The sequence below is a fragment of the Heliangelus exortis genome, chromosome 6 (assembly GCF_036169615.1).
Source record: "Heliangelus exortis chromosome 6, bHelExo1.hap1, whole genome shotgun sequence".
Classification (NCBI taxonomy): domain Eukaryota; kingdom Metazoa; phylum Chordata; class Aves; order Apodiformes; family Trochilidae; genus Heliangelus; species Heliangelus exortis.
The window spans coordinates 26281959-26306557 of NC_092427.1; the positions used below are offsets into that span (position 1 = coordinate 26281959).

A 24599-nucleotide genomic window follows, 5' to 3' on the forward strand; every position below is an offset into this window, starting at 1 on the left:
CTTGCTCAGATCAGGATCATGGTGTTGGCCTTCTTCATGATGGGTGGTTAAAAACTTGCCATCAGTGAGAGAAGAGGTGATTAAGAGAAGCTGCAGCATTTAGGTTCAGACTAAGCAAGGGCACTTTGACTCACAACTACACTGTCATTTACCTAAGAAAAAAAACAAAAAAAACCCCAAAAAACCGAAACAACAAACCAAACTTGAAGAACAACTAAAGATCAGAAACAACTCATTTTCACACAGATTTCAACTAGAATTCAGTGGCTAAATGTATCCCACAGAAGTGTTACATTATGCAGCAAACAGCTTAAGATTGTATCTATTTAATATTAAGGAACCTGATAAAGGGAGATCTGCCAAGAACAAGAAGAGTTTGGATTTCACAAGTGTTATTCACAGTTAGTAAAACCCTTCAAAACACACATAAACTATGTCTTTCTAATGGTGTAAGAGTTTAGAAATGAGCAATGTCCTGCAATATTATAAATATTTCATTCAGGCAGATCAATAGTAGAAAGCTACCTCCAGCTACAAAGCAATACCAGAAATTGCACAGAAACAACAGATGAGCAGACTAAACAGCAGGCTTGAAATACCTGAGCTCCCAAAGAGCAGTTTATTTTCAGCAATCATCATTTTTCAATGTTAGGAAATTTTCCCACTTGCTTGCAATCCCTTTGAACACAAACCTGCTTTGATTACAGAGCACAGCAAGAAAACTCGTGACATCTCTAAAATACAAGGGAATAAAAGAACATGAAACTTTCTGACTCCCTGCTGGCTACACAGGTATGGTGGTTATCATGGCAAACCTGCAACACCTGAACCTTTCGAGATGCAACAAATGGAAAACCATCCAAGGAATTTTCTTCTGAAATCAAAGTCACTGTAAGTTTCATGTGCACCCTTTTGGAAAGACATTGTGGAATGACAGTAATGGGCAAAACCAATCCCCTCTCCAGGAGTCTCTTGCAGTGCTAAGGAGCAACAACAGAGAAAACAGTGCCAAAGAACTGGTATCTGGGGTAAGGCCATGTCCATACACATCTAGCTAATGCAGTGATTCTTCTGAGGCCTGCAGAATATTAGTAAGGCATCTGGATAATTTAGAAGAACAAGTCTAAACTCATTATACAGTGGCTCTTGCAGTTAGCAGACTCCAACAGAGACAGCAGCAACCATACTACTCACGGATCCTGAACCCCTACTCTAAAGCAGCTATGATGTTTCTACTGAAGTATTTTCTCAAACTTGATCATGAAAACTGTAATTAACCAAGGGGGAAAAAAATATGTTCTTGATGAGCAATCACTTTAAGCCTGTTTTTCAGTAGATAAACCCACCTACTGTAGCTAATAACTGGGACAGAACTTGATTGGTATCTCCCTTACTGGCATCTCAGTGATTGTTAACATTTCAGAAAATGCTTCTGGACCAGTCAGGCTGAGCCCACCCTCGTGAAAACATCACAAGATGTGTTAACTCCCTGTTATATGTTAACAGCAACTGCTGGGGAACCCTGTGGGGTTTTGCTTTCTATATGGGCTGTCAGAGCTCTGCAGAAGGGTCTCTCCCCAGTTACCACTCAAAAATTTACGTGGCCCTGCAGAAAAGCAAAGAATTGCTCCCAGAGACCACCTCCTTTAAAAAGGCACAAAACTCGCAGCACAGGAATTATGGCTGTGATCAGCAGACATAAAATAAAGGACAGAAAACAGATGCCAACTACAGAAGTTCTGCTGAAGTACCTCGGAGTCCTCCACAGACAAGAACCATTTTTCATGCCACATTTATCTATGCCAGAGCATAAGCACATTAAATTTGGGATGTTTCAAGGAAATGAGTTGCCACCATAATCTGAATCTCTGACTGCTGTGCATTATTTGAGTAACACACATCACAGATTCAAGTAACTTATCAAGTTTTCTTTCCCTTTGCCATGACATAAGCAATAAGTATTCTTCCTCAGGTTACAGCCAGATCTCCCTGTCCCTCCCTTGCTGAGAGTGGCAAGAACATGAGAAGGAACATTCTCTGGGAACACAGCACTCCCAGCTTCACCAAAATCTGATCTGCACCTTCTCCAACTAAGTATGATTACCCTCCAGCCAGGACTACACCATCAAGCAATACCCAGAACACCAGCAGCTCTCTGGCTACGCCCACACTACCACATAGACCACTATGGGTAAGAGCCTCCGTGACCAACAAAAATTAAATTTTCAGGACATAAATCCCTTACCTACTTTTCAGAAAAGTTACTAATTTTTTTCCAATGCTGAAAACTATGCTTTACTTAGAAACTTGGCTCAAATGCTACCCCTACTGGGTAGTGATAGCCTAAAAAATGAAACCACAAAAAACTCCTGAAATTTCAAGCTTTTACCTTTATGGAAAGTAGATCCACAGTTTGCTTAGTCTGTTTTTTTTTCTTGGCATTCTTCAGGCTACCTTCATGGTAACTCAGTCTTTTTCCATTAACACTAAACAATTTCCAATAAAACAATCTATAGGATAAAAACCTTAGAGGAAAACCAGCAGTATTTTAAACATTATTTTTAGTGTCAAAATTCCACACTTATTACTATTACTACACTATGTATTTCTGATGTGTAACTTTAGCTTTTCCTCTACCTTGATGAATATCTTGTACACAGAACTCCTTAACTTATCTAGACTTCTTTATAGCTATTGGCTTGCAGAGATATGCGAGTAACAATTATTTCACATCTAATCCTTGTTAAAAAAATGCTTTCAGAATAGAAAGCATTTTTTAAATTATGTTGACATCATATCTATATAAGAATACAAGCAGTCAGCCTCAAACTAAGTTGTTTAAAACGGCAATAACCTGAATACCAGTATCCCTGAACTCTGCAAAAAGTAGAAATCTAGAAAACCTTATCTAGAAGAGTGGTAGACACTAATTAGAGTGACCTATTATCCTGTGCAGGCAGCAGCCCCAAGTTCCATCAACAGCAGACTTACAAATAGCAGGCAATTCACACAATTTTTTTACCACCACAGGATGCAAAATTAAGCCAAAAGTCTGAGTTTCTCATCGCTCTTCTCCAACCAAAGAGCAATATCCCAAGTCAGTTCCTTCCCTAAAGTTAGGACAAAATGACCAGAGGCACCATAATCTCTGCCTGTGGGTGTGGTTCAAACTTCTTTGTGGAAGAGCAAAACTGAAGAATGAGCCAAACTGAGAACGAAAAGCCTGAGACCTGCTCCAGCTCCCTTGTGATAGATTGGTGGAACACAGCACATGCAAGCCAGGAACATTTCCTCTAAGGAAAGCTGGAAATGTGGAAAAATCACAGCATTCGCATACCATTAATTCTCATTCTCCAAGATGTACAAAATGTTTCTAAGAACTGCTCTAAGTCACACACATGAACAGACCAAAATTTCTAAAAGAATACAGATGTAGGAAAAAGTGGTAAATAGAAGACAGTTGAATGCAAAAATAACAGTACTGAATACTCCACAATGTAACCACAGCACATTTTAGCATCAACATATAAAAGGAAAGAACATCTTGCAATCACACTCAGGTTTGGCATTTCTCCTTTTGTGACTTTCTACTTCCATGTCAGTAATCTGCACCTTCACACTTCATTTGGATTTTCTCTTTCATCATTTTATTAGAAACATTCCAGACATATCAGAAATAAATGAGAGAAATACCACGTAGGTACCCGAGTGGGGGATTAAGAAAGTTTAAAAGGCCAATTAGAAAATGGAGATCACCTATTTTGTGATTACACAACCCTTGACTTGCATTACTCCCTCCACTGCCCTGCACTGTGCTTCCCGAGGACCTGCAATAAATGAAAAAGAAAAGAGGAAGAGGGAACATTGCATTATACAAGCACACAGGAACTTCAGGACCAGGGTCACATCGTGCAGCACCAATGAAATCACCTCCTTCCCACAAGCTGTACCCAAAGAGCAGCTAATGACACTGAGTCTGAATCTGAGTGCAGCAAAAGAATTGGCAACTTTCTTCCTATTCTAGCAATGCCCATAGTCCTTGCATGATGACTGATTTATGCTCTGAGTACAAGGATGAGATTGGCAAAGTTCACTATAATGAGTTGAACTCACAAGCTGGATCCAGGGTCCAGGAGCTCCTGTTTTGGTGGCACAGCATGCAGTCAATCCTGCAACATCTCCTTTGGTGTGGAAGAATAACAGCATCATATATACTACAGCTTTCCATTTTTCAGTGCCAGAGAATAAATTTGTCTGAGGACTATTGTAATTTACACATAGGGAGAAATAAACTCCTATGAAGGATCAGACATGAGCAAATGTAATTTTCCATGCCACCTACCTTCAGGTCAAGCATGGGTGGGATGCCTTTAAGCACTGTCCATCTAAGAAAAAGCATCCTCTAGCTAACACTGATAACAACACTTCACTGCCTGAGACACAGCTCTATAGATGACACAGCCAGAACTCTTTTCCACCCTTCAGAGTACTGTATGGCTACATGACATTACCCCTCCTCTCCCACTGCTACTGTGCTGTGTGCACTGTACTTGTAATACTACTAACCTGCTGAGAGTGTTCACTTCTAGGAGACAATTCCCTGATGCCAGAGAATGTCCTTCCTTCTGGATGGAACAAAAAACACGAAATGGAGCTTACGAAGGCTGACTCTTATAAAAAAAGATGCAGTATTGGCAGGAAAAAAGCACCCACTTCTTCTCTTCAACTAGAGTTAGCAATACCAGTGTTCCTTGTTACTGTAAAGGGGGTTTGGCTGACCCTATAAATCCAAACAAAAGTCGTCATAACTCTTCTGTCTTTTTTTCTTCTTGAGTCTGAATTGTTCTAGTTTGGAGGGCTTCAAGATTTCTCCTCTTGTCTTTATCAAATCTTTATCTAATTACTGTAGTTGGCTCTGAGAGGAGAATCAAAGACCATTTGGAGGTAACTGTTGTGCAGAGCAAATGTGATGGTCTTGCAAATTACTGCAAACCTTGCAACTATTTTAAAATATTTAAATCATTAATTCCATATTGTATCCTCAGGAACAGCACCTTGTCGGTTTCAGAGATAGTTTGAATGGAAAAATAAATAAGTTGTAGCTAGTAAAAAATTAGATATCTATCTTCAGCATTTTCAGGACAGACACTTTTGTCAGGAATACAGTTACTTAACCTAATAAACTGTTTGAAAAATAAAAACATTACCTACAGAGCAAAAATAAAATGATACTCTGCCAAACTATAGAGAAAACTGAGCATTTAAACTGGGTCAGTGATGCATCTAACTTTAGGTGCTTATGTTTGAAAATCATCTTGGAACTGCTACGAGTTCACCATTGCTTGTTCACTCTTCTCCCAAACTACAAAAACAAACCGAAACAAAACTTGTTTTTTGAAAAATCTTGAGAAATAGAGATCTTAAGCCTTTGTAAGTATCCTGCATCTTTTCATATGTCCTCACTGTTTAGTTTCAACTAACATGCCTTTATTATTGTGTATGTACAAAAAAGAAAGCACTGCTTTTTTTGTGTCAAGTCTCTCCCGAATTCAGAATTTTGATGGACTGAAGTAAATGATGATGATAGAATAATATTTAAGTTGTAAAATTCAGGTCCAAACTCTTCCAAATTAACATTTTTTAGGATGCTTTAAAATGAAAAGTAAAATTACTCATTCTGTTAAAAGTGGTGTATAAAGATAGATTTTCACAATGATGAACAGCCTAACCAGAATGAAGAATCCTCAACTGAAAGCTCACAAAAGGGACCTCTATCCCTTCTCCATTTTTTCATTTCCACTTGTCTTTTGAAAGGGGTGTCTCACCAGAGAACCTGAAGAGTAAAAGATATTAAAGTACAAGACTGAAATCCATCAAACCCAGGACTGTGGTCCAAACCCAACCAGATGTCAAACCCAGAGATACGAATGTGTGCTCACTTCTGCCTAATAAAATTTGAATCAAACACTTTGCATCTGATTCTCCATGTGAGCTTTTATGCAAACTTCTAAAGTGCAAGGAATCCTGGGGTGGAAGAGCTATTCTGAGAGCTTTCACATAGTCCATGTAATTAGGGAAACCACTTCCTTTGATTGTAAGTGTTCAAAACAGCTGAATTTCTTCTTTCAAAGAACTCTGTGATTTGGGTCATCTCTTTTACTTGCTCTTTCATGTTTCTCAAGATGAGAGGAGAGACTGTAGAGCACATTATTTAGAAAAAAAAAAGATTCCACTTTTTGTTTTAGGGATTGAACTTGGACTATTCAAAAGGTTGTCATTTGGAAATCTTTCTTTCCCTCCCTCTGTTTCCTTCCTTTTCTGATAAGCTCTTCAGTGGCTCCAGTGAACATAGTCCAAAATGCCAATTTAAACCTAAGGGAAAACTGAAATATGGTGCATAAAGGAAAAGGGACTCTCATTTTCCTTTGCACAGTTGTAGCTGAATATGTAATTATAAAGGAGCTCTAGCTGCAGGATCTCAGTCCCCATGTCACATTTACTTTTTTAACAGTTCTAAACATTGACCAAGCAAAAGGCAGAAATACAGATTTTAAAAGACAAACAAAGGAGCTGCCCTGGTCTTTGAAATGGGTCTGCAAGTTTTTTCTTTCAGAGAAAGAGAACTCAGGTCACAGTTTGAAGGGAATGACCACAGCACTAGAGCTAACAGCCAATGCCAGTGTTATTACTGAATCAAGTGTCACTTGCCCTGAATTTCTTGAGTCAGGCACCCAGTTAGTTCTGTTACTCCATGTTCATCTCTCAGTAACAGCCATAACAGGCTGGGAATCTCTCTTCTCACAGTACAGCAGAGAAACACAGTAAATATAAGGCAGGAGGTTTCTTACTGCATTTTTCCAATTAGCTGAGTAACAACAGTACACTTGTTTACCCCAGGAGGACTGAGCTTTATTCCCAGTCTGAAAAAAGTTAACCACTTGGGACACAGTTCCAGAAACCACATTACTGCCAACTTCTGCACAGGACAGATGAGACACTGGCTTAGAGAGAAGAACCAAAAAAGCAGAAGTTAAGAGCAGAACTCTGAAATGTGTGGGGTTCTGAATCCTCTACTGGCCTTTAAGGCCCTCACGAACTCTTCCAGAGAGTACTAGCACGGTGACATCCAAAAGGAAAAGCAATACAACAGGTCAGAATTGTATCCATCTGTTGCTACATACTTATACCTTATGTAGCACCTCAGCATACACGGATACATCACAAAGAGGCCAAATAAAACACCTTTTCTTTTGTTTAGGAAATTAAAATTACAGAGCTCAACAAAAAGCGAAGTCACCAATTACTCCTTATTAGCCATCATCTTTGACAGGATTGCTGCAAAGTCATATCACATTACTAAAATGAAGGTATTACTACACAAAAAAGTGATTTCTGTGGTTTTCCCCCCCTGTAACTGCACACAGGCAGACAGTACATCTCTGCTCTGAAGTTTTCCTAAGACAGAAAGATACTCTCTCAGAAAAAGTCACACATTCACTCAAGGGTGCAGCAACTAAATTATTTAAATGTTTTCCGAACAACCTACTCACCTCTTCTATTTTGCCTCTACCAGACAAAAATTTGTAGAGAGCCTCAGCTTTCAGTGAAAAGCTGACACTCACCCAGCCCACCTGCCTCCTGTTACATCCACCTTCCAAAGATGAACTTAGTACAAAGCATCTGCATGTTGTCTTCTCATGTCTAACAAAAGCTTTTTCACTCTGCAGCAGCTCAAGTGTTCTTACAAACCATGCTTAATTTTGATGTGGCTACTGGAAACTCAAGTGCCTGAAACACAAAACCCACAGCTATTTGGTCAGGTGTTTATTTGACTTTTTTTTCTCTCCCCTACTTACAATATTTGGCTGTAAAGAAAAGTAAGTTTTCAAACGTTTTGGAGTAAAATAAATGAGCAGCCAGAGGCAGAAGAAGGTAAGTGGAAGACATGTGGCACTGTCCCCCTGCAGTGACAGCGAGGGGCCGGGTCCTATTTCACCAAGAGGGCCCCTCCTGTGTGCAGAGGGACCGGGCAGGCACAGGAACTGTGACTGTCACTCGAGTCACCCAGTTTCCCAGCAGAGCTGGCTTTCTTAAATAGAAATCAGGCAGAACGCAGATTCACTGAGCATTCATCTAACCATCCAACATGGATCTGCAAATAGAATTCGTCCCCAACAGCTGAGTTGTAACAAATTAAAACATTTAAGAAGACAATCAGGGCAGTTTGGAGGCAGCTGATCAGAAAAGCAGCTTTGTATTTGCCCTTATTGGCCTTGACTACAGCGTGCTAGTGCAATTAATAGAGTATGAGAGAAAGAGTTAAATTTGAAGCTGTTCTCTGGGTTTCTCTGTAGCCTCCAGCTAACATAAACAGGCCTGAATGTTTCCTTAGGACTGTTTATATTGTCCTCTTAAAAAGGAAACTTTCTCTGTCAGCACCTTAATAAGTGGCAACAGGTAAATGTGAAATAATTTAGTGTAATAACAATTTAAAAGATTGATTTTAACACTTCCCTTAGAGTTAGTATGTGTATTTTTATATGGTTTTTCTTCAAATTTGTTTTCAACAAAATCTTGTGAAGACAACCCCTAACACAATTCATGTGCAGTCAACCAAAAATTAAGGGCACACATCCCCCACTCCTCCAAAAAAAGGCAAGTAAAGGAGGGTATGTCTACTCCTATCAAGCATTTTATTTCCCTCTTAAGAGAACAAAATATGTTGTTCCAAATTTCAAAATTCCATTGCCTCCATGTGTGTGGTAGAGAGCTTGGTGTCCTTAACCAAAGATTGTGGCCCTCATGCTAAGATTTCAATACACCTGTGGAAAATGGCCTCCAGGATACCAACTGTCCCAAATTCAGATCCCATTAACCCCTGCACAGATCCCTGACTTCATCTGAACCGTCAGACAGGCATGCGACAAGCCAGAAACTGTGTTAGATTCAAACAGTAATTCCACACACCTCAACAGCAACTCTGGTATTATGAGAAACAATTTTTCATTCTGTATGCTGAGGTGAGTGCAAAGGGTTTAATTAGAGTCCCCAGGGACTGCAATGCCGTAAGATTTCAATGTGGGTCACCAACACTTAAATTGTCAGCTATCCCTCAAAGCACTCAAGACTCAAACATGCAATCATTTACTATACTCTAAGGTTATCTGTAGATTTCACCTGCTATGGGCTTTTTTAGTGTAACCTTGTTTTAAGAAAACTATATAGTTAGATAAATGTAGAGATAAGACTAACTTGAACCAACCCTCAATTTCTTGAGCCTGCAACAGCCTAAAACACCACCTTGAGAGGAAAAAGAATCTCTTCTGTATCCCTGAGAATCCTACAGCAAAGCTTCAGGGCAGCTTTAACATCCAAAAATATCATTTTGCAGTTGATCACTTCAACAGAAGCTTGGGGTCAGATAATGTCGTGGGAGGGGAAACAAAAGAGCTGCCATTTGATGTCAAGGATCGCTGGCATGAAGAAATAAGCAACGCCATCTCTCCTCCAAGCTATAAATAATAGCTGAGCACATGAAAAAAAAAAAACAAAAACAGGAGAAACATATCTAGAGCAAAATAAAAAAGTAAACACTGGGGAAAATACCCTTAATTGCAGCTAAGTATCTAGTGGCAGTTTGAGCAACTCACTGTCAAACAAAACCTTGAAGCACATTGACAGATTAATTTTTTAAGGCAATATATCATGGAAACAAACTAAATATGAAATGAAAGAGTATTTAATTATATCCTAACAGCCTGCATATCGTGGATACTAAAAGGATATAAAGAAGTGCTTTCTAAACAATTATCAGAGACATATTTTCTCCTTTATCAATATAACCTTTAATTCCTAAAAATTTGTTCATCTGCAGATGTGACACCTTCTGAAAAGAAGTATTAAAGATAACCGAAGTAAAAGGTCAAAAACTCAAAGATATATTCTTAACACAGGGACAAAGTACACAGCAACCTCCTGTGTCTCAAGCAAATTATGGCAACAGCATCACTACTCTTGACTAGCAGCACAAGCAAGGTGATTTTCCTTCATGCTGACAAAGTTTAGGGGAACTCAAGAGAGTCAGGGGACAGGAAGCAACAGACAAATCTGGTGCATCGTAGTTTAATTTACATGTATATCACATTTGTTTATGTAGTAACTGATCAAAGCTGCCCACCAGTCAACAGAAGGACATGTGCACTTATCCCTTCACAATTTCAGTACAGGCTGAAAAAAGGGCTTCTTAAATATGTCTACAACAAGATTTCCAGCACTAGTGAAATTGCCTTTCATTTATTGAAAGCTAAGATGACACACTGACACTCACAATGTGTCAACTGACTCAAAATAACTTAAATCCACAGACTGACAGCCTGGGCCCTGACATGCCAGTTTCATTGAAACTGATGTCTAAATCAAATTAAGCCAAATTAAGCCTGTGTAAGCAATCTCAAATTAAGCTGGACAAAAAATCTTCAGAAAGCCACAAAACTAGTACTACAAATACTCATTATTTATGTGAAGGAATCCTGAAAAACATTACTCATCTAATGAAACATTTGGTATAAAAATGCTTATATACACAAGTTTAAAAAATCCACTACAATAAAAGGCAGCAAAATACAGACAGGTACATCTCTGTGGCTGGATTGCTACATTTCTAAGATTGCTTTGGGGAGCACAGTTACAGAGGAATTAAGTTTCTTCTTAAAATAGACAATACAAAACTAAAGCCCATTCTTCTCAAGAATAATTGTATCCTGGCAATGCTGTGCCATCTTCCATTTTGATGGTATTTCCCAAATACCAGTGGGGCTTTGATAACATTCTTGTTGCAAAACATAGGCCACTTGATACTTAAAACACAGTCTTAGCCAAATGCCCACTAAGAAAATCTAATGCAGTGACTTTATACACACTGAAAACATTACATTCATTTACAAAATAAAGTCTCTCGGAAAATTATCCCTTGAAAGAAAACCAAGAGTAGGGGAAACACAAAAGCAGTCAGAGATTTATGGCAGAAGTCTGCTCTATCTGAAACAATTTACTCTGCAATATAAAGTATACAGAGCAGCTAGAGCATCTGAACCCATTTCAACAACTTCTACAGTCTAGAAAGGATACCACAGGAACCTTGTGATACCTTCTGGCAATACCACACTCAGCACCAAGAGGAATGCTCTAAGCCACTTCCTTTACCATAATATATATATAAAAAAAGAAAAATGAAACTGCAAAATAACCAGTCTGTAAAAAAAGACACTAAAACATTTTAAGACACCCCTCTGCTATAATAGAATTTTATTTACTTCTAGCTGCTAACACAAAGTAGTATTGCTGCCAGGCCTGTATTCACTAAATGAATTCTCATGAGATCACTTACTCTAGGGATATATAAACTCTTATTTTTGTGAACTCTGTAATTTTCCAATATATTATATTGTGTTATTATATTATATATTTCCATCTCTGGGAAGTTCATATATTTGACTCCTATGTAGACCTCACATATATTTAAATAACATAAACTCCCTCACCATTCATTAGCAACAGCACCTGAACCACAAGATACATGGCATTTGTCATCTACCTGCTCTGAGTTGGAACCAGGTAAATTCAGACATTTCCTGGCAGATGGTACCTTGAACCCCTCTCAGTACTTGCTGACTCAGACATGAGAGGGGAAAGGCAGTAGGAGCTCCCAGAAAGTACTAACAAAGTCATTAAAAAGCATCAAAATTGCCCTTCATTACAGCCTGGTCCCCGTGTGGAGGGTCATTCAAGGCTGGCACCCAAGCACCCAGAAGAGCTATAAACCGCAAAAAGAACATCTACTATTTTTAGTCCTGACAGGGCTAAGTATCAATTTCAGTTTGGTTTGGTTTTCTCTATTTTACTCTGTTGCTTTTCTCTTGTAATTCTTGAAAGTCATTCCAGCCCTCACTCTCACAAACCACATTAAAATTACCACATACCCTCTGTTAGAGCTACAAACATGAGTGAGGCAAGTCCTGTGACATGCATGTGATTATACTTAATCCATTCCCTTTGGAAGGTAGAGGCACAATCCGTGTTTTCTGAACAGTCTCTTCCAGAACACCATAAAATACAAATTAAGCTGCATTATATTCCATATAAAAAGTTTTGCAAAGCATTAAAAGATCCTCTAAACCTTCTTGCACATGTATTACAAACAAGAAAACCTGGTAATATAAAATTCATTTCCATGGTAGTCAGACTTCTAGCAATACAACACCAAAACTCGTAAAAACATGCTTTTCTTTTTGAATCTTGAAAACTCAAATGCATTGCACAGACATGACTGAACAAAGCATGCCCAGTTAATCCTACTCAATCTAATGTCTTTTGTCCACCAGTTAGTTCTGTTAGCTCACCAGAAGTATTTCTCAACAAGGTTAGTTACATTTTACTGGGACTTTTTCCACCACTCTCCTGCAGTTTTCACAGACCCACCTCCAGCACTTTAAAGGAATGCAGGAAAAGCTGTACTACATGAAACCAATTGTTCTTGCACTGAAGTACCACGGTTGCAACAGATGAATCAAGCAAATCAGATGCAGTAACGTTGACCATCAATAGCATGAAGACGGTTCATGGCATAAGGAATACTTCCAAAAAGAAACTATATTAAAATTAAACTCAAATTTCAGATAAAATTCCAGCAATAATTGATCTCCTGGTGAAGAACCACACTGCAGATCAGATGCCAGCTGCCAAAAAAACAGCCAACACCAGCACAGCCTTCAAAAGCAGTGACAAAGAATTGGTGAACTTCAGAAATGCTCAACTGAAGGAGGCCAGTGCTACTCAGTGAAAACGTAATGTGGTAAGGCCTAGAAAAATGGTTGTAACATTTCACTCCAGCAGTTACCTGCTCAAGATAACAGAGTCAAAAGAGCTGCCAGCAATATGCAGAATCAGGCTTTTGGGCCCTATCTCTCCCATCCATTTCAATGGGACCTAAATTTGCACTGATCCAATAGTCCATATAAATCCCTCGCAAAAATACCAAATAATTTCCTGAGCAGTAGGTGTGTGATTTTTATCAATGAGTGCACATTAAGTATCATTTAGAGCAAAAGGAGCAAGAACACATCCTGCTACAAGAGACATTTCTACTCCCCCCACATGCATCATAAAAATCATAAGAATAGTTGATTTTCCATAACACAGTTCACAAAGAACTCCTGTTCCTTGCTTATATCTAAAACTATTAGTGCTTGGATGAGACAGTGAAATGGCAACTTAATTTTGGTTTTACTGTTATTTAATCACTGAAGACATACTCCTATGGCTTACTTAATCAGCAGAATTACGTTTTTCTCGGCACATGTTTTAGTATGATATGCTGTATATACTGGAACAAAAATGTCTTTGTTTCACATGCTAGAACTTGCTAGCCACTTGGCTAATATAAAGCCTTCAAGATCTTTGCTGGTTTTGATTGGCTTGTTTAATAAAATGAAACACAGATACAACATACTTACAGAATGATACCACAGCTCTATTGACTTGGCTTGTGCCGTTGGACTCGGCTAGCATGAAATTCCTCTGAGCAAGCTTTTCCCATCTCTCCTCTATTCTCTCTTTAATCAGTTGCTACGGATTATTGGCAGAATTTCACAGAAACACAAGACAATCAGTCATGAAGTTAAAAGGACACTTTCTTTCAAATAAACCAGAAAGGGAAAGAATTAGTTTTCTGGACTATATCCAAGCCATCCAAGTATCCACTAAACACAGATACGTTACACTTACGGCAACTTATTTTTCTACTGCTATCAGAAAATTCATTGACCTGCCATGATGTTCAGCACAGTTCAGTCACAGATGTTCATTACTGTCATCAATATAGATAAATATACCACATACTATGTATGTAAACAGACTGACAGGCATTAGAATCAATCTGTCCCATTTTGGCCACTGAGGTTGGCCTCTCGTATATCACAGGCCACTATATTTCAGCAAGCTGCTCTGGTGTTGAGCTCAACCACTTGATAAAAAAAATTATCCAAAAAGACATCTCATCATGAAGACGTGGAAAGGATCCTCCATATTTGCTCCTTCCATTTGTAGTCTGCTCCAAGCATTACTCATCCTCATAATTTGTGCTTTATTTCCCATTCTAATTTGTTTGGCTTTAGATCACAACTATTAGTTCTTGTAACAACTTTTTGCACTAAATTAAATGAGCCCAGAATTCTGTCCATATAAAAATGCACTTCTTTGTAAACAAGCCCTTATTCTTTAATTTTTTAGGGGTTTTGACAGACAACTTCTAGTAAAACTTGCTAGATTTAAGACATCATCATTTAGCTCTCTGTAGCCTCCCGAAAACACTTTCAAGAGAAGATCCCCACAGTAAGCTGCCCCAACTATAACCCCTCCTGTTAGTTTAAGCTACAAATGATCACCACACTGAAGGAAAATAAACAATTTTGTGCTGAAAAGCGCTTGGTCCCCATTTGTCAACTCATGCTGATAGATGATGTCCATCACCCCCTTCAGACACACAGACCCCTACTTTCCACTCTTTCACCCTGTTTTACAACCCCCCTGGGCTGTCCCTCCAGTTTGTTTATATTCTTTTAACACAACAGAACTGGGGCTACACCTACGACCTAACACTAAGTGCCATGTACCAAGACACAGCACAGCCTGTTCTTACAAATTACTTGATCCTCATTTGGATATGTAAGGACATTAACCTAATTGCCTAATAGCACCACGACATGAATTCTTAATGAGATGCAAGACTTCATTATTCCCTAAACAAACCCTTAGATTATACTAAATTCTTTCCAGTATATGATTTCCTTTTCTAAATGTGCAACCTATGCTCTTCGTTACTACAAGCTGAATGTTGTATGGTCCAAGTGTGTCAAGCAATACATATGACTGGTCTTCCTTCTCCATCATTTTCCACTCCACTTTATGCCACCACAGGATGTAGTAATATTGTTTTTAAATCTTTATTCAAAAATGCTTTATGTATGTAGCAACAGGTCTAGCACAGACCCCTGGGTAATACCACAAGAAAAACACCTATTCAGTAAAGATACTTCACTGACCACTACTGATATCTATCAGCCAATTGATTTTCAAGGGCTGTATTACTGATACTGCAAAAACATCATTTTTCCTTGTCTTTGCATATCTTTTGATATTAACAAATAGCAGAAATAAAGAGAATAGTACAAACTGGCATGGGACAGGAGATGTCCCTTCTCCCAGCACCCTGGAAAAATCATGGGATCTTTCCACATTATTTTAGACAACAACTTGCTTAATCATGATCAAACACACTTATCACATTACTAAGCATGATGTAATCACTCTTAACTGGGTTGCTGCAGCAGTAGATGAACTTTGGTGTCTGATTATTTACCAAGCATATTATCCCTAGCTCTGCTCTGCTGTCCTCCAGCTTATAACTGTATTCCTAAAATACTCGGAGTATATTGCATACAAGTTAGATATAGTCATGCTGGAACAGCAGTCCAGTAACTCTCCTGTCCATCACTACACTTGTGTGTCCTCATTGCTGCATCAATGGGAGTGACCAGCAGGCAGACCTGAGCACTGTGAGGACCACAGACACTGCATCTCTGATGGATACAAAGCTGAGGGCCAAAAAGAGAAAAAGAGGGTTTTTTTCCTAAATAAACAAACAAAAACCTCAAAGCAACCTTAATTGGTAAATACGCAGTAAGTTAATTCTGCCTTTTCCCACAGGATTGCCAAGTTCCTGTCCACCTTTCCAAGTGGATGGGATGCCATGAGGGAAGGTGGGAAGGTGACTGGTACAATGACTGGGCTCAAACCTCACAGCAAGATGAGACCACTCCCAAGTGCAACTATGACCAACTCAGAATGAGTGAAGCCTCAGAACAAAACCTGCAACAGGCAAGGAAGAGGCAACATCAAGCAACACACTCTAAGCCTATGGCAAACATACAGACATGAACCACAGTGCTTATGAAACCAGATGTCAAGAGAAACAGAAACAAACACAGCAAACACTACCTCTTCCTATCTACCAACATGCCCAATGGTATCACAGGGAAATTACTAGCTCCACAGGTACAGCGAGCTCTCCTCCTCAAGGCCAGGGCAGAGAGCAGCTGCTAAACAAGAAAAGTGGGGGGAGGCCAGCAAAAAAACAGTAAAACAATCATGCTTTAAATCAGAGATACCCATGGCTGGGGTACCCTCAGTATGTCTTTATTATAACATCATTCAGTTATGGCGATTTGTAATTAAACAAAGAAAAAGCCCAAGGTAGTTCGCCTCAACGAGCTGGAGGGTGGAAGACACTAGAAAAGAATTCTTTTCCTTGTTTCCACAGCAAAGTGAACAAAAAGTAAACGCTTACCTCTTTTTCTATTTTGAGCAGCTTCTTTACAGCCACCTCCTTGTCCTGAGAAATCCATCGGGCTCGGTAGACACTCCCGAAACTCCCTCCGCCGCAGTTCTCAAAAAACTGCAAGTCATCAAATCTAATTTGCACAAATGAAGCACTGGTAGACGACATCTCATAATGACAGAATATACCACAGCAAAACCTGTGAAGAGAAAAGCTTTCATTAACACATATGCTGCATGGATTTATGGGCTTTCTTACTTGTGCTCAGACACCCCAAAACCAGAACCGGTCCCGTAAAGACTCTACAGTAAGATCCGTGGGGCACAGGAGGAAGAGAGCCTGGGAACTTGCACTCCAACTGTGCAAACGTTTGCATAACTTGCACGAGCTATTAGAAGCAGCTGGGAGACAGAAATGTCTAAAAATACACCTCAGAGCAGGACTGACGTTTCCCGAACACCTTGGAGGCGGCTCTGTGAAGGCAGAGGGGTCACTGCCCTCCCCAGCACGAGAGAGATGTGCGAAGGGACTACGAGCTGCAGCCCGCCTGGCACACGGCTCTCATCACCACGGCCCTTCCACAGGCTGGGAAGCAGCTGCTGGCGTGCCGGGTGAGGTAGGAGTGCTCCACACAAGGATTGTGGAATAACCTGGCCACGGCAAACATCCCTTCCCGAGTGACTCAGTCCTGTTCGCATGTTACAACAAAGCACAAGTACACGGGAACTCATCTGGGTTACAATATGTGAAATTCTGCAGCCTCTGCCAAGGTTGGTGTCGGCAGTTTCAAGAGATGATCCCATGGCTGCTTCCAGTGGAACAGAATGTCCCTAGAGATTTCACAGGGATAAAGCTTATGCCCATAGCAAATTTCAAGAAACACTATCACCTAAATCCATGAACAGTTTGTTGGGTTTTTTTTTTAATGGTATAAAATTAGGAAGCCTCAGCTCCTTAGTGGAACCACAGAGCACTGCATCCTCCAGAACCACCTGCCAATCTTCTGCAGCACCCTTTCAGACACCAGTTTAGACAAAATAGTTTCTTTATTGCAAATTGCAAAAGTTTTTATACTTGCAATTAGTGAAAGTAAACTTCTCAGCATAAAATGACAGATTTTGAATAAAACAACTCAAAAAAAGATACATACATTTTGGGTTGCTGGTGAAAATTATACCGCAAATTATACTGGTCTAACTATAGTTAACCAAAACATATTGTGTCTTCTGGGAACTTCTTCCAATGCACAGGGCTTTTTGAGATGGAATCCACATGTAATATGTTGCCTGGAGCTGGGAAATGCACCTGTAACACACCTAGCACTGCCATCTGCCAAAATCCCTTCGTTCCAGTACCTTCTGTAACAAACACAAAGCTGACTGTGCAGCTCATCTGATTGAAATTTTGAGATATCATTTCACCAGAAATTTCTGGCACTATTTGGTTGCAGCTATTCTCCAAATGAGAGATGAAAATACCAACACTTTGTCTATGTGTTGTGTAAGACAGCATACAGACTTTTCTGAATCTGCCTGCTTAGTGTGATTTCCCCTCACCACCCATAAAGGTAAAGGTAAGTGCTGACCAGAGCATGATAGTTTTACTGTTTAAGGAAGGCATCATGTTTAGGAAGGAGCAGGCTTCAAACACGACTCTTGCTGACAGCCAGCCTGCAAAGCTCTCAGTGAGGGAACACAAATGCCCTTTCCCTAGCTCTGGCAGTCAGAGCAGGGCTTACCCATGGAACATGAAATAAAGTCCATGGTCCCAGTACCCAGCTGGCTCCTTCCTCAATACAAGTGCCCAAACTCTTCTGCCAACCTTACTGCTCTTGGTTTAACCCTGATGTTGTTGTTAGACTTTCTGCCATCCCAGAGACATCTTTTGCATGACCTTGCACACATTTTCGTTAGAGAAAGCTCAAGAGAAAGGAAATGGGAAATGGGTCAGTCTTGCAAATCAGGAGGATAGTGAAGTCAGATTAACTTTTTGCTCTTTCCCAGTGCTGCTTAATTAGCAGGTTTTTAGAAACAAAAGTTCATTTGTCTCGTATACTCCAGCAATTACTAGAAGTTAATACTTCAAATAGGTGTCTCAAGCACGTATGACACTTCACAGAAAAACAAAACAGGTCAGCTTCCCAACTCAGAGACCTCACAATTTAAGGCCACAGTCCTGCATGCTTTTATGCACATGGATAATTAAGCTTCAGTAAATGATCTCCTTACTGACAACAGATTCATTCAGCAGCTTAATGTTACTAATAGGCAAAAGGATATGCACCAACTGGGCCATAAATTTAACAGGAAAGTGTGAACAGCTGATAACACATGATTGTGTTTGGGATGGCAGAAGGAACAGAAAACCAAGCAAAAAAAAAAAAAAAAAAAAAAAAAAAAAAAAAAAAAAAAAATCCACAGAACAAATATTTCTGGCTTCCACTATCCAAATTCAATAGTTCTGAAGAGCTGACAAATTATTTTAAATTATTGTTCACTCAGAAGAACCAAATCATCCACATAAACAAGTAAATTATTTAACTTCTGAGAGTTACGTTAATAAAGAACAAGATGTTACTCCAAGATTTCACAGAAAGCAGACCTCAAGATGGTACAACATGCACACCAGACACTTGATAAATATAAGTGAGTGTTCTTCTGATGGGTCTTCTTTGCTGCCTAAAACGTTACCTAAACATTTATGCAATCACAATGCAGTGCCTGGCACACAGGACACATTTGCAGAAGCTAAAGTTTATTCTTTTAACACCTTCCTGATTTCAAATTTATCAACAGCAGTCAATCAGCTGAAGATGCTATAGACACCAGCATACAACAAAGTAATATATTTTAAAGAATGATACATTAGTTTATATCAGATTCTTCCAGATGCTTTTTTGTAGAGAAAGTAGAGGAGATGAGCATTGGGCACTTTATTTAGAGTCATTAACGACAGCCTAAGTTTGGTACACAGTTTTCTCCTTCTAGATGAAAGAACAGAGATGCTTAAATATTACTCCATGTTTTCCTATGCAAGGTAGTTAATACTCAACAAGACATATCAATCTCTGTTATGTTTAAGAAAACAACTGTTTAGATTAACAATTACATGTGACAAATCCACACACAGTTATTAACTTGTCATCCTGTTATAAAAGATATTTAACAATCTGAGTTTATACCATTGGTTAAGGGAAAAAAAAAATCCAGTATTTCATTAATCATAGAATGGTTTGGGTTGGCAGAGACCTTAAAGACCATGTAGTTCCAACAACCCTGCTGTGGGCAGGGACACCTCCCACTAGATCAAGTTGATTAAGGCCCCATCCAACCTGGCTTTGAACACATCTTCAGGCTTGGGGCTCTGGGCACCACAGCAAGTTCCTCACAGGCAGCATAAGGAAGGTCTGGTGTCAGCACCCTCCTTCCCCACTAGCACAGTTTTGTGTTTAACTATCATCATGTCATGGTGGGGAATGCCATGCCAACTGACTGTTTCTTCTTGTCAATGAAAGAAAAATATGACAGTTCAGAAAAAGTGAATGACAGGTTTCACATGAAATAAGTCAGTTGCTGGTTATTTCAAGTATACCTATGGGGTGGTTTTGTTTTTTTTTTCTTAAGAAAAAAAACTTCCTCCTTTTTGTGTTCTATTTCTACTGCTTAACATAAGCTTGCAACCTTGCAACATCTCCATCTTCTGTCATTTTTTTTCCTCATAGTAATTTATTTGAGCATGCTGTTATAAGCTGTTAATTTCGCACCTAAAAGAAACAGATCCCAGCCATGTTTGGTGGTATTCAACATGATGAGTTATTATTTATCATTATTTAACACTAGCATGTGTAACATCAGGACTCTTATGCAGAGTCACTTTGCAGCAAGCTGTCAAGCCACAAGAAGTTCAGTAATAAGTGCTCAGTGTAAGAAACCATCCACCATCACTGTATTCTTTTGCTTACAGCATTTTAGGGGAGTAACAGTTGTGGGAATCCCTTCCCAAGACTCTGCTGGGGTCCCATGCCTGCTACTCCTCAAGGTGAGGGGAACCCCAAGCACCCAGGCAGACAGGTGCCAGAGCAGCTCCACTGCAGCCTCTCCTGCATCCCAGCACAGCAACACTGGAAGTACCCAACATGATCACTTGTACCTCCCAGCTCCCCAAAAACAGCCTGCATCATAGGGGAAGTGCTGTCAAGCCAAACTCTCTGCTTTATTCCAGGTACAAGACAGAAGACCCTAACATTTGTCATTCAGCTACTAAAGAGCTTCCACTGAGGGCCTTGTAAGTTGGAGGCAAAAGGTAGGAAGATTTTAGCACAACTTGTCCAGTAACTGCAACTCATACTTTGCTTAGTGCGTGGCTGCAGAACTGAAAATTGCATCCCTCATCTTGCACGTGCACCTGACGCTGCTTAAATATTCAATTACTTCAGGAAAACCCTTAGTAATTATTAGAAGGGAAAACCCACACAACTCACTGCCCTCACTTCACTGTGTGGTTCCACGAAGCAGGATGCAGAGCTTCTTTCAGGAAGGCATGCTGCCAACATATTGCCAATAAAGTAGTAGCACACTACACTTGTGCTATCTTAAAATACACAGCAGAATGTGCCAAGTTTCCTTATTTGGCAAAACAGCACATTTGCTTTCAGGATCTTTGACCATCCATTTTTAGACCCAAATCATCTTTTGTATCCAACATGGCCTACAGTCCTTGAGCATACCAACCTGGATTTTTCCAGCAGCATCTTAATTTAGCTTTCCAAAAAAGAAAACCGAAGAATCAGAAAAACTAAAAAAAAAAACAACCAACCCTACCCCAAAGAAACTCTGAAAAAAACCAAACCAACAAAAAAAACCCACCACACCTCAAACCCCAAAATAATGGTTAATCACTGCTCTGCCTGAACAGAAAACAGTCAAAGAGTAAAGTGTATCAAGCTACAAGAGATACTGGGAAAAAAAAGTTTTTATACATAAAAAGATCCTTCAATCATATCATGAACTGCTGATGGATAACATGCAAACAAACTCCAAGCACACTTCCAAATTAAATACATCCTAATCTTCTAATCTCCCAATAAGTTAAAATAAAGTCAACAACCACTACATTTCCTAAACTTTCTTAATCAAACTCAGCAGTGGCCCTGTAGATGCTGAGACTGCAGGCACAGCTCTGTCTACCTTGGTTACAGAAACAACATTTGAGCCTGACCTTTGTGAGAACCTAGGAATTCTGCATAACTTCCATTAATAACATTTCTAATTTTATTAGAAATTTATGCAGCCATTAGTGCTACAGAAAAAGAGCTCAACTTGACCTAACAGTTTGAGTAATTCAGGAAAAGAACTATTTTTAACTCAAGCTGTGTCAATGGCTGAGACCAAAGGGTCTGAAGGCTGCACTTTAAATAGAAAACATTTTATCTCAAAGAAACCCTAAACTACTCACTTCACTTACAGTATACCTTGCCAGTGATGTCTGCCAGGAATATGCCTGCAACAACACGCAAGAAAGCCAAGGCAGCTAAACCCGGCCCGTGGTCCCGGCTCGGTCCATGCACAGGCACGGCTGCAGGATCCGGACCTTGGTTTTGTCCACTTTTCTGCCTTCTCCTCAGTCAGTGGTTACCATAATTCACACAATGCTACCGGTATGCAAAGCACATTACTGACAGATAAAATAAGGAGGCTTCTGAGAACTTACAATTTCAGGGCGAAGTCCTGAAAACATCTAACCGCATGCCCCCAGCGGAAAGCTATGATGTTTTCAGGCAGTGACCCAGTTAATCCAGTCCTTTCAAATTATTTTTGCTTCTGGAATTTGGAAGAAGTAATGATCCACAGCTTTCCCGATGGCTCTGTCACTAAAACTCACAGCCAAGCACGATGGAAAGAGGGGTAATGGATGACGTGCTCACACACACGCTAAAAAAAAAAAGGCAAACTGATGGAAAGGAAAAACTTGGGAGAAGATAGCGAAAAAAAATATTAACTCCACTTCAGTTAAAAAATGAGAGGGAAAGGAAAAAACGGAAGGAAGATTCGTCACACCTCAATGTCCAACCTGAGGGGATTTATGCCCAAAACAACAGAGAAACGCAGCAGGTGCAGTAAAGTGAACATTATTTAAAACACTGCCCGCGGCATGGAAGGGCGGGCGAGGGTACTGGCCCCGGCTGCCCGCGGCCAAGCCCTGCGGCAGGCACCGGCTGGCAGCCCCCTTCCCAAGCCGGGCCGCCCTCCCGGGGGCCTCTCGGCGGACACCACCCAGCCCTGCCCAGCCCAGCCCAGCCCTGCCCTGCCCTGCCCTGCCCTGCCCTGCCCTGCCTGGCGAGGCCCGGCCCGGCCCGGCCCGGCCCGGCCCGAGTCCCGGCTCCCAGCGGTACCCGCAGGACCCCCACCCCACGCCGCGGTCACCGGTGACCCCCGGAGGGTGCTGGCCGGTGCCGCGGGTCCAGCCGGCGGCTGCTCCCCGGGGCGACGCAAGGTCAGGCCGTGCCCCGGGACGGCCCAGCGCCTCCCGTCCAAGGGCTTTCAAAGTTGCTTCAGCGGGTGGGAAACGTCAAAGCCGGCGGGGACACCCCCTACCCGGCCACGCTTCTCCGGCCGCGCCACGCTGCGCCCCGCCGCCTGTACGCCGCCTCCCTCCGCCCAGGGAAACGCGCACCGGCCGCGCCACCCCCCACCCCCAGCGCTGCCCCCCGCCACTCCTGGTCCTCCATACCTTTCCCGAGGGACTCCGGGCTGGCGGGACCCGAGCGGCGCCGATCCCGGAGCCGCCGAGGGAGGCTGGAACCGGCACGACCGCGTCTCCCGCTCCGTCCCCTGAGCTTCCGGTTGGTGCCGGGGAGCCGGAGCCGCCGCCGCCCCCGCGCCGCCTCGCAGCGGCGCCACCCCGCGCTCAGCGCCGAGCCCCGCGGGGGAGGCGAGGCCGCCGCCTCAGGGGAGCCCCAGCCCCCCCGCCAGCACCTCCGCCCCGGCCCAGGGTGCGTGAGGCGGTGGGCACGGAGGGCCGTGCGCCTGCAGACCTCGTCCCTGATGCGTTCGTGAGAAACGGAGCCCCCCCTGGCCTGCGCATCCCTCGCCCCAGAACGTTGGCCACCATGGTGGGGGTGGCATGAGGCGAGCTGGCTGGGTGGATGGAGCATCGGCTCCCCGGACAGCTTGGGCTGACCGAAGGGAACGGCCTCCAGCTGCGGCAGGGTTAACCACACCAAATTACAGAAGAGCCTTCTGGATCGAGCAAACCTGTCAGCTCGGGTGTTCTTGGTTCAGAGTTCCAGGGTTGCTGCTCTAATAGCAGACCACATAGCTAAATTTATCAAAAATTATTTCCAAAATGGCCGGGTGATGGTAGTTTTTCAAAATCTGCTTCATCCCACCAGAGCTAGGATGGTATTCCCACAAGCAGCCGCATCTCTTAAATCCTGGCTATCGCCTGGGATTGCCAAATTGCTGTGGGTGTGTGAGAGGGTCTGGAGGTCCCTGTGAGTAGGAAGGGAAAAGGTTCTGCTGCTATAGCCAGAGTTTGAGGGATGTGGAGGAAGAAAACTTCACTGGAAAGTGCACATCCCCCCATCCCATGTCCATATTCCCAGACTGCTCACCCCAGGTCAGGAAGAAAATGGAGATACAGCTTACCTCCACCCTCTGAAGCCACATGGACCTTTCCTTATCCAATAATTTTAATGGCTTTGAGGTAATCTGGTGTTGCAGAAAACTTTTTGCAATTTGAAAATAAGCTGCCAGGCTTAAAGGAAGTGACTCAAAAGATGTGGGGGCAAACAATTTTTCTGCTGAGGCAAACACATCACATGGCTGTGGCAGTACATTTTTTTGCATCAGTATCATGCAAGATTCAATGCCCACCACTGCCTTACATTGCCCTCCCTGGCTCACCTGCTGGTGTCTGGATAGGGTGGTTTTGCTGTCAGTGGAGCTTCTTGTCTCTCATGTTTGACTATTGCTGTATTTATGTGTAGATATTCCATATAAAATCACCTGCATTCCACAATGAATCACAAAAAGGTGCACAGCATCACACTGAATCATATACATTAATTGTACATCACAAGATGTATGGTATCGAGGTGAATCATGGAAGAACACACTACTGATTATTACAATCATTTCATGAGCATCAGAGCCTTTTCCCCAAGGTATAATATTCTGGGACAAGGAATAGTCCCAAAGTTGCTTCA

At 41.4% G+C, this 24599-nt stretch overlaps 1 protein-coding gene across 5 annotated transcripts in view; it reads right to left on the reverse strand.

Annotated features, from left to right (window-relative positions):
- The window catches only part of MAP3K20 (mitogen-activated protein kinase kinase kinase 20), an 88459-nt gene extending 65164 nt beyond the window's left edge, over window positions 1-23295 (reverse strand). The window contains exons 1-2 of one of the 5 annotated variants that reach the window (XM_071747325.1): window positions 23123-23291; window positions 16403-16592 (exon numbers count right to left, since the gene is read on the reverse strand). In XM_071747325.1, the coding sequence (XP_071603426.1) occupies window positions 16403-16561 (159 nt within the window). In that variant the 5' untranslated portion in view covers window positions 16562-16592; window positions 23123-23291. Of the gene's footprint in view, window positions 1-16402; window positions 16593-21863; window positions 21885-22102; window positions 22324-23122 lie in introns of those variants that run through there. The other 4 variants (XM_071747323.1, XM_071747324.1, XM_071747326.1 and 1 more) reach the window with 4 other exon arrangements.
- Between the last annotated feature and the right edge of the window lie 1304 nt (window positions 23296-24599).